This window comes from Ictalurus punctatus, chromosome 9 (genome assembly GCF_001660625.3).
Source record: "Ictalurus punctatus breed USDA103 chromosome 9, Coco_2.0, whole genome shotgun sequence".
NCBI lineage: Eukaryota > Metazoa > Chordata > Actinopteri > Siluriformes > Ictaluridae > Ictalurus > Ictalurus punctatus.
In genome coordinates, this window is record NC_030424.2 from 10,450,263 (window position 1) to 10,461,328 (window position 11,066).

Sequence of the window (11,066 nt, forward strand, 5' to 3'; positions counted from 1 at the left end):
TGAATGAGATAAATGTAAGTCGCTCTGGATAAGGGTGTCCGCCAAATGTCATTAAATGTACATGCGCATGTAAGTGACTAGGAAGAAAATCCGCGTTGCCGAAACTTTTATAAATCTGGTGGGAATACAACAATACACACAACAATACTAAAAGACTGATAAATAAGGCCAGTGATCATCAGCTATAAAACTGAAGACTACACACACCAACCTGTCTGTTTAATGAGCTCCATACAGCCATTGGGAGTGCAGGGAATGAAGCAGTCTCCAAGGTCACCCCGGGCCAGTTTCCCTGCATTAATACTAGTCAAACTGGAAAAACAGAAAATGTTCACTCTAATTTTCCAGATCATCGCCTAATAAAACACAGACATTCCTGAAATAATGTCTAGATTACCCATCTACATCCTTCTGTGGAGCCACTGCGTTGGTGACCTTCTCAGTGTCGATGCGGTGAACGGAGTCCAAAGGCAGCTGCACTATGAGCCCATGCACACTGCAGTTCTCATTGACCTCTCGGATGCGCTGCAGGACCTGAGCACGTGTGTGTGTGTGTATATGTGTTCAAGACAGAAGTTGACAAACATTTCATGCAGAATGATATTATGATTAAAAATCCCATTAGTATGTGCATATCAAATATTTCAAGCCTCCAACATGAAGGATTGCTTTATCTTTCTTTTTAAAAGAGTTTACGTTAACGTTTTAAACCTCTTCGTTTTCGGATTCTCTTCTATGCACAATGAATGAGAATGAACACGGTATACAGCCGTGAGGTTTCTCTCACCTCTTCTTCAGTAGCGGTCTGGGGAAGCCTCAAGTGCGTCGCATTGATTCCAATCTGAAATTATATTCAAACAAAAGACAGAAATAAATATTACATGTCATTACATGAAAATGACGGTGCATAAATTGGTAAAGGCAAGCGTAATAGTCTAAAAATGTGCCAAACTATCTTATTTAAAAAGTTCATCCGAGTTCTTTACCTCAGCAGCAGCTTTCAGCTTCATGCTGATGTACAGGTTGGAGTCGTCTCGGTTTCCCACCTGCAAAGACAGAGGTAATGTAATGATCAGTGTTTGTGAAGACATGCATTACAAATTAAGGTTAAGGCTCTGGGTTACTGATCGGTAAGTTGGGAGTTCAAGCCCCAGCACTGCCAAGCTGCCACTGTTGGGCCCTTGAGCAAGGCCCTTAACCCTCTCTGCTCCAAGGGGGCTGTATCATGGCTGACCCTGCACTATGACCCCAACCTCCTAACATGCTGGGGTATGCAAAGAAAAGAATTTTACTGTGCGTATGTATATGTGATCAATAAAGACTCATTATGACAATAGAGGCAATCCTAAGCACACCATCTAGAGCAGTGGGCACCAACCCTGTTCCTGGAGATCTACTCCAACCATAATCATGCCCACCTGACCATCTAATCATTGCCTTAAGAAGTTCTTGATCATCTAAAACAGGTGTGTTCGATTTTGGTTGGAGATGAAACCTGCAGGAAGGTAGATCTCAAGGAAGAGGGTTGGTGACCACTGCTGTAGAGAATCTGATGCCACTTCATGGTGCAGTGGTCCACTGCCTAATCTCTATCTTGGATCAGTAGCTGTATTAGCCAAATCCCAATTTGTTGGTTCCAAAAAAAAACGGAAAAAAACTAGTTAACTTAACCCAAAATATGCTGTCAGGAATGTTCACGTTCACAGCAAACTATAAAAGCCCTCATCAGTGCAGCACTGAAAATGTATTCACTTATGGTTACAGTGAAGAATGTTTTTTTAACACCAGTTTTTGTTTTTTTTTCCACCGGGTTTTGTGATTTCTTATGAAGAGCACCAACATACGGTCTTTGTAAGAAAGAAAGTACTTCTATACATACAGACATACATAAACAACTAAACAAAATTAATAGCCGCAGCAGCCACTGGCAATGATTACAAATTGCTGACACATAATGCTTAAGAGTTCTAAGAGGATTGTAATTATAGAGACAGATCTAGAATCATAGACTACATTTACATGGACAGCAGTAATCTAATTATTGACCTTATTCTGAATAAGACATTATTGTGATTAAGGTGTGCCGTCAAACAGTTGAGGACTGCCGTGTGATCGTGTCCTGTCGCAAAATGCGGTGAAAACTCCCACACGACGTTAATAGTGTGATTAGGGTGTGTACATGTCTATAATGCACTTCCATAATGCGACTAAAACAGGAATACTCCACGTCTTAATTCCATTTGTGTTTACTTCGAGTATGATTTTAGTCGGATTAAGGTTATCAATATTTGCTGTTTACATGCTAGTTTCTTAATCAGAGTATCGTCTTAATGCAGGATTATTGTCGTCCATGTAAACGTACTGAATGTTTACTGGTAGCATATGCCTGTAAATTATGGGAAACACGTGCAACTGAAATAAACGATATAAAATTAGCTAAATAAATAAAAATGAGCTATGATGACAATGACTCATGTAACCAGGAAGATATCTTATTACTAGGAGATGCATGTCTCTCAGGTTCAGTAGACAGCAAACAAACTTGCTTCCACTGACCTGTAACACAACCAAGCCTGGTCTGAAGTTTGGGTCTTGCGCCTTCATTTCTTCCACGTCCTTCTTCAGCCTCTCTCGCACCTGGCTGTATTGTTAAAAAAAAATGTATGTAGTAAATAAATAAATAAATAAATAAATAAATAAATAAATAACAATTTAGTCAAATCATTTATGAAATAACGAAAATCATTCAGCCCTGAATGAGGAACATTTAAAGGAACATTTAAAAAGAATTTGCATACTATTCTTCATAATTAACATGTGATCGACAATGACCTCCACGATTTAATCTGTAATGAAATTCCGAGGTTAATTTTTTTAGCTTAAAAATTCTTTCATAGACATGTCGGTCTAATGTCACTAACGGTTTCCTACATTACCCACAATGCCATTTGACTACCTGCTGATAGTAGGAACCAGCCCTTGCTTCATCTCTACCTAAAGAGATTTACACAATCCTTCAATCTAATCCTCTCATCTGACAAAAAAAATCCGATCAGTAACTGTTTTCACACGAAGATTGCTACTACGTATACATTTCTTCAGAATGCAAGCTCACATATTATTGTGCAAGCTTTTTTTTTTTTTTTTTGCTTGTTCAGCTTGAAATAAACCTTTTGACTTGTACTTCAGGATTCAAGCATCTCTATCACATCTCCAGTCCATAGGTCATATAGAGATCCATCACAAAAAAACCCAAATACATTATTACAAGACTCCATAATCATAAAATTTTCTTTCACGCTACAATGAACGCGTAGATGCCTTTAACCAAAGATATTTATTAGATGTCAGGTAGCAGTCTGGTCAGGAAAATAATAAAGAAGTCTTTCAGGTTTGATCTGCAAAAACAGAAACAGGTATGACAGTCGGAGCCTCCAAAAGAACTGTGGCAGATTCTCCAAGATGCTCAAAAAAACTTAACAGCTAATTTCCTTACAAAACTACACAAACTGTACCCGAGACAACTTTTGTTTGCTTTGTCTGCTTTTTAATAGTGGATTTTTTTTATGTACAAATGATTCATTTTATTATTCTTGAAGGCATCTTTGCATGTGCCTGCTGTGTATGTACATACTGTATAAGTGCAACTGCTGATATGACTATTAGTAACCAGCCACACTTTTATAACTGTCACAAGCCTAGTATGATCATAAGTGGAACTGTTTGGTGCACATTAAGGAAGAACTAAAGACTAAATAAAAACCATATGACACTAAACAATAGCCTCATTGAGACTGGGATCCCACAGGACCCAACTAAAGAAGTCTAAAGGAGTGTTTTTAACATCACACAGGCAGAACAAGGTGGACCGTAATGAAGCTTGTGCGGCAAAGAAAATTTTGATGTTTTGATGAACATAGGAGTGTATTGCACAATGTATGGTGCTCGTGATGCGTTTACTATATGCAGCCATTAATCATCGCTAAACTCTTTATCCTAATCAGAGTCATTCTGGGTTAAATTACTAGGGTTTTATTATATTTTACTTTAGGAAACAGAACCAAGGAAATGCATTAGAATACATCACAGGCAGGCACAAACAAATATCTGTGGGAGCAGGAGGCAGTGGGATTAAAATAGGGTTGTCAAAAGTCGGTACTAAAAAGAAAAATTTGACGATACCAGATTTTCATAAGTACTGGTAGCACCGGGTCAACCCGGTACCGACACGCTGCCTGACAGATGGTCAGTCAGGACCTTTTCATGGGTGCACCATGCAAAAAGAACACATTGGATCCAAAGTAGCAGCAGCTGTATGCGTCCGAAACCACATACTTACCTACTATATAGTAAGCGAACTACATGTATTTCTCTCGGTTTTCCGCTTTCATTGCTGTTACCGCTAAGTGTGTAAAACCTTAAAACCGAACCCCTAAAATGTATGCGCCGCTACATTAACCGTGCTTTCAGGAAGAGCGGCTGCTTACCCGCAGTATTTATTCAAGCAGGTGAGCTTAAGTTTCATTAGGAATGTTGTAGAATAGTTTAATGGGAGTGTTTTATTGCAAGAAAACACACATTTTTGCTTACTTAATGGTTAGCATATGTGCGTTTAATACTAATACAGTCAGGAGTCTTTATTAACCATTTAATGCTGCAACTTTTATTGGGGTAAAATACATGGGAGGACATGATGGGGTTCACTAATTTTACACACCAGAGCCTTTTTGATGATACACACACACACACATATACACACATATATATATATATATATATATATATATGTGTGTGTGTGTGTGTGTGTGTGTGTGTGTATATGTATGCATATATATTATTATAAAAACATTTCTTCTTTTGTCTGGATAACTCTAGAAGCTTTCATAATGAAATACTTGAATATACAGAATGGCATTTTTAAAAATACATTTTATATTGATATTTAACTTTATTAATAAAATAGTGTGTTGTTCAATTAGCATGTTGTCGTGTTTTGCTTTGGTACCGAAATTGGTGGAATACCAATTTTACGGGTATTGGTACTGACTACTGAAACGTTGGGATTTGAAGAGGTGTTGTACTCTGATCCGAGTCATCGTGCAGCCAATTTGACAGAAACTATAACACTGACTCGGTCTTTATCTCTCAGTGATTAAACAAAAAGGCATGCACAAAGGTCAGTGTGCAGACCACAAGATTACACCATACCTGCAAATTCCAGGATTGAGCTCTTTAAAGAGAATCATCATATAGGTCATAATAATAAAAAAGGAAAGAAAGTGAGCCACTGTTAATTACTGCCAAATCAGTCATGCAATGTCCCAGATAGAGACTGAGCCTCTCAGCCTTGTGACCAAGTGGGTGCAATAGAGCTGAAAAGTGCTGAATGCTGATCATCGCCAAGAGCTGACAAAAGGCAGGCTCCACAATCTTATCACATATATCTTATCTGATCATCTTAAACTGTCAGTACTGTTATATGGTTTAGCACCAATAAAAATAAAAATAAATAATCAAGCACAAAGCGACTGCATTGCAGATCTTATTATGCTTACAAAGTAAAACTACATCTATATTCGTTTCATTGCAAATCTCATGCACACTCGCACAAAATAAGGATTCTGAATCAACCAAAATAAATGTAATGAGGACTGGAGGCGGTGAAATGCGCACGAGCGCTGCACGTGCTCTTCTAACGTGTTGCTTAAACACGAGAACTTCCTCGTGCGTTTTAGTCTAGTGCAGACCTTCAAAGATCCACAAGAACACCAAGTTTATCTGATAGCAGTGCTGAAGAAATGGTGCATAAAGACCCCTGAATGAAGCACGTGCATGTCAAAATGCCACCCAGCTACCCGTTTTTATCTGAGCTGCGGAAAGTGTTGTTGTTGTTGTTGTTATTGTTTTTATTAAAGTGTAAACTTACGCTGAGACTTCTTTTCCGCTGATGATTTGGGCCGACATGATGGGCTCTCTGGAACTGTCTTCTGCAAAGAATGAAGTTGAGTACTTTGAAACTTTTTTTCCCCCAGAAGTTTACTACACTGACCCACACGCTTACAAATGATCTACGCAATTTCCACCGCACGCTGAAACCCTGCAGCTTATCAAGCGGCCCGCGCGCCGAGACTACGCGGTAAAAAACCTTCGTGAATAGCACTAGGCGCTGACGTCAGAAATGTAGGCGTGGCCATTTGACCCGTCATACAGCTCGAATGACTACAGGCTTACCTGAACGGAAATGCAGTACTGTATGCTACCCTTTGCATGTATTTAATCCAGAACTGAAAACCCAAGCTACTTAAGAGGATAAATTCAAGTCTAGTATAAGTTCAGTAGGATACACAACGTTTCCAGTGAAACAGAAAGCTGTTTGTTGTTTTTGTTTTGTTTACTTGGTTTAATTACAATGGTCATTTTGTGACATGATGGCACACAACAACTTTTATACAGCTGTTTACATAATCCTCAATATCTCGGCTCAGGATGATCCTGGCTCCTTGGAACAAATTCTGATCTCTAGAGCACTGGTTGGGACATCAACAATTTGGTGTGAAAAATAAATAAATGTATGTTTTCTCTTTCTCACTCTCAGACAACCACACACACACACACACACACACACACACACACACACACACAAAATCAATTCCTAATGTAATGTAAGATGTAATTATTAATAATAAAAAAAAGGGGGAATACATTCAGAAGTCTGTATTTTTAATGTGTTTTAAAGACATCTTGCAAAAGGGGGGCCTCGGTCAAATGTTCATGCCATTTGGGGGGCCTTGCCCTGGAAAAGTTTGGGAACCCCTGCTCTAGAGCACATTACAAGGCACATGATCATATATAAACACTTTGCACATTCCTCTTCCTTAGACTTAGAACTTAAGTCCAAATGTTTTACTCAAGATTGCTCACGGTTCCACCTTTAGGGTCAATCTTAATTTTTTAGGGGGTACCTAGTCAAATAGTGTGTGTGCAGAACATTTCAGGTTTGAGACTTACATGTAGCATATTTCTTTTGTATTTACTTCACCTTCACTGTTCCTGGGGGTGGGAGTGTGGGAAAGTGTGTGTGTGTGGGTTGGGGGGGGGGGTTTGGGGGCACCAACATTGATCTTGCATACCCCTCAGCAAATGTACCAATGCGCCCCTGATGATAGATCCGTGTCCTTCAAATCTTGCCCTCGAGGTCCACTGTCCTGCAGAGTTTAGCTCCAACCTCAATCAAACACACCTGAACAAGCTAACCAAGGTCTTAAAGATTACTAGAAAATTACAGGCAGGTGAGCCTAGAGGTTGGAGATAAACTGCAGATTTCAAGAACCCTGTGATAGACCATGCTTCACTGTTGCCAATATCAAATGTAGTAATATTTTAGACCCCCCTGACAAACATAAGCTCTTGTATGTCAGTCATAAACATAATTACTCTAAATACTGTTCATTTGTATTATTTGTTATGCTTCTATTACATCTGTTCATTTCTCAAAATGTATGAATAAAGTATGTTTTTCACCAGATTCAAAGAACTTTTGTCTGGAACATTCTGTGTCACTGGAAACTTTTGTACTATACCACCTCTACCGTTATATGCAGTCAGTCCCATAAATATTTGGATATTGACAAAGTTATCTGTCTAATACAGAATTGTATTTCAGATTCCCCCATAAAGATATTCTTACTTGCAATATAATCCCACTTATATGCTTTCCTTATGGACTTTAGCTAATGCTCAGTAATGAGTACTCCTTACCTTATCCGGGACCTCTGGGCTCGGAACCTTCTCTGTAGGAAGCTGGTCTTGTGGAGCAGGAAGAAAATAATAAAAGGAAGAAAGAAAAATTTGCCTATGACTCAATCAGGAGTCGTTACTAGTTATTTGAAGTGTATTCGAATTGCCCACCATGAGGCTTCAGTTTATTGATTCAAAATAACAATATGTAACATAGGCGTCTCATCACTCAGATGACAGTGCGTATATAAGAGTAAATATGCTTACATAAGTATATTGGATATAGGAACATACAGACACTTTTACAACATTAAACATAAAGACAGGCATAAGTGGTCTCATCACAAGGATGATAGTTGGGTCTCATCACAAGGATGATAGTTGGGTCTCATCACAAGGATGATAGCTGGGTCTCATCACAAGGATGATAAATGCATATGTTAAGCACACATAAACATCCATCCATCCATCTTCTATACCACTTAACCTTCCTCAGGGTCACAGGGAAACCTGGAGCCTATCCCAGGGAGCATGGGGCACAAGGCGGGGTACACCCTGGACAGGGTGCCAATCCATCGCAGACACGTAAACATTTAAACATTAAACATAAAGACCGGCATAAGCGATCTCATCACAAGGATGATAGTTGGGGCTCATCACAAGGATGATAAATGCATATGTTAAGCACATGTAAAGACAGACAGACAGACATGACATGTCATGTTTACAGCCCAGTAGGGTTTAAGTGGCACAAGAGCAAGACCGAGGTGCAAAATCTTCACCTCGCAAGTTCTTGGCAAAATCTCACACTTTTCATTCAGTTATATACACTCTTTAGACTGCTGTTAAAACAGGAAGTATCTCCAAATATGGGTATAAGAGCTAAGTCTGTAATTAACCTCCTAATATGGGTATAAGAGCTAAGTCACTTTTTCAACAGTCATGTCATTCAGAGCCTGAATGGTATGTTCATTATACAAAGTGTATGTTTCTTCCACTTCTATTATCATATAACATATCTCTAGCTTGTTCAACAAAGTGTAGGCAGAACGTCATTTGATCAAAAGCTTTATGCAGCTGTCGTTTTAATATTCTCATCTGTTCATGTGTCCATTCATGGGACTCAATCTCACTGTCCAGTTGGGGAGATATTCCAGAAAGCTGAGGCCCATATCTCTTGGCGAGCTGCCATGAGGGAAAACCAGGTTTCGGGAATGATTGTGTAACTCTCCTCTTGAACTGGTGGTAGGGTGTAGGATGCTCTTGGGTAGGTCCGACAGTAATGCCACTTTCTCTCCGAGCTCTGTTTCTTCTTTTCCTCTCTCTTTCTCTGGTTTCTCGTTCCATGCCTCTTTATATGATTAACGCATTTTAGATTATACAGTATAATTAAGCAGCATACACAATAATTATTAAGCAAGCATTTGTACCCTAAAATCATTCATTAATCTATCCTTGTGCCTTTATAGTGACCCTAGGGAATAGCCATGATCATGTTTAATTATTCAAATGTTCCTATACGAATCCCTGATCAACTTCGAGTTCATTAGCTAGTCTATTACAACAGGTCAGCTAGTAGTTGTAGTTGTAGTGCCATTTCCACTACAGGTTCCATTACAGTACATTGAAGTTGTAATTAAATATGAATATGAGCTCTTCTGAGGGTATTTCATTCCAAATCAACAAACTAACATAATCATACATTAAATTGTAATTTTAATACTTGGATGCAAATCCTTTGCAGTCAACGAGTGCCTAAAGTCTGGAAACAATAGACATCACTAGATGCTGGGTTTCTTCCCTGGTAATACTCTGTCAGGCCTTTACTGCAACTGTCTTCAGTTCCTGCTTGATCTTGGGGTGTTTTGCCTTGAGTTTTGCCTTCAACAATGAAATGCATGCTCAGTTGGATTCAGGTCAGGTCACTGACATCAAGAATATTCAACTTCTTTGCCTTAAAAAGTCTTGGGTTGTTTTCAAAGTATGCTTCAGGCCATTGTCCATCTGCAATCTGAAGCGCCGTCCAATGGGTTTTGAAGCAATCGGGTGAATCTGAGCAGATAATATAGCCCTATACACTACAGAATTCATCCTACTGCTTTTGTCAGAGGTCACATCATCATTAAATGCACAGGAACCAGTTCCATTGGCAGTCATACATACCCAAGTCATAAGATGAGGTGGTATGCACTTCCTTCCCTTCTCCATACTCACAGAGCGTGCAACATATTGGGGACGTCTCATTTGTATCCAAACCAGGTCTGTCCATCAAGGCACCCTGTGAGACGTATGTTGGATGTCCAACGTTGATATAATTTAGAACAGATTTTTAAATTCTGTCAGAAATGATGTAAAATTCTTATGGTTGATGAATATACACTCCCCTCAGAAATTATTGGAATGGCAAGGCCAATTCTTTTGTTTTGGCTATACACTGAAGCCATTTGAGTATTTAGATCAAAAGATGAACATGAGATGATAGATCTCATCTGACATTTACATCCTGATGTGTTAAACAGCTTAGAACATGGCACCTTTGGTGGCAGATCATCCAATTTTTAGGTGAGCAAAAGTATTGGAATGAACAGTCTTAAAGAATTTTAAGTAAATAACACTTAATATTTGGTTGTATACCTCTTCATTGCAATAACTGCATTGTATGATGTCTGGTTTTTAGTACACTAGTGGTTTCTTACTTTTTCAGGACAATCCAGATTGATGTATTGGCTATGCCCAATGCTTGTGCGATGGCTCTGATTGAATTCCCCTCTTTTCTCAGCTTCAAAAGGGCTTGATTTTCTCCTATAGACAGCTCTCTGATCTTCATGTTGGTTCATCCTTTGTAATGACAAATGCAGTTTTCACAGGTGAAACCCCTGGCTCAGACAACGAGTAGACATTCAGAACTATAAATTGCTTAAACAATGTATCTAACAGGGCACACCTGGGCAACAGGAAACACCTGTCAGTCACATCTTCCAATATTTTTAAACATGGCTGGTTTCAAACAATAGGTGTCCTAAGCTGTTTAACACATCTAGATGTAAATATCAGGAAATGAAAGCTATCTCCTTATATTCATATTTTGATCTCATATGCGAGTCTTTTTCACTGGTAAGCCACCTGCATTTTCTAACAGTTGTCTGAGGAGAGAATTAGAACAACTGCCATTTTGTGCAGTCTGGAGATTCAGTCTTCATGCATTGATCATGGACAGATTGACAAGGATAAAATATATATTTTTTTAATTATGTTTTTCCTCGCTACAAGTTTTAAGTAGTGTCTTTTTAGTTATTGAAAATCATCTGTATGGGAGTTAACTTGCTAAT

At 38.8% G+C, this 11,066-nt stretch overlaps 1 protein-coding gene across 1 annotated transcript in view; it reads right to left on the minus strand.

The window, feature by feature from the left end:
- Window positions 1-6,115, minus strand: part of mthfd1b (methylenetetrahydrofolate dehydrogenase (NADP+ dependent) 1b) — a 38,087-nt gene extending 31,972 nt beyond the window's left edge. The window contains exons 1-6 of the mRNA XM_017475567.3: window positions 5,927-6,115; window positions 2,557-2,641; window positions 987-1,046; window positions 788-841; window positions 398-534; window positions 212-312 (exon numbers count right to left, since the gene is read on the minus strand). Of these exons, the coding sequence (XP_017331056.1) occupies window positions 212-312; window positions 398-534; window positions 788-841; window positions 987-1,046; window positions 2,557-2,641; window positions 5,927-5,964 (475 nt within the window). The 5' untranslated portion in view covers window positions 5,965-6,115. The remainder of the gene's footprint in view (window positions 1-211; window positions 313-397; window positions 535-787; window positions 842-986; window positions 1,047-2,556; window positions 2,642-5,926) is intronic.
- Between the last annotated feature and the right edge of the window lie 4,951 nt (window positions 6,116-11,066).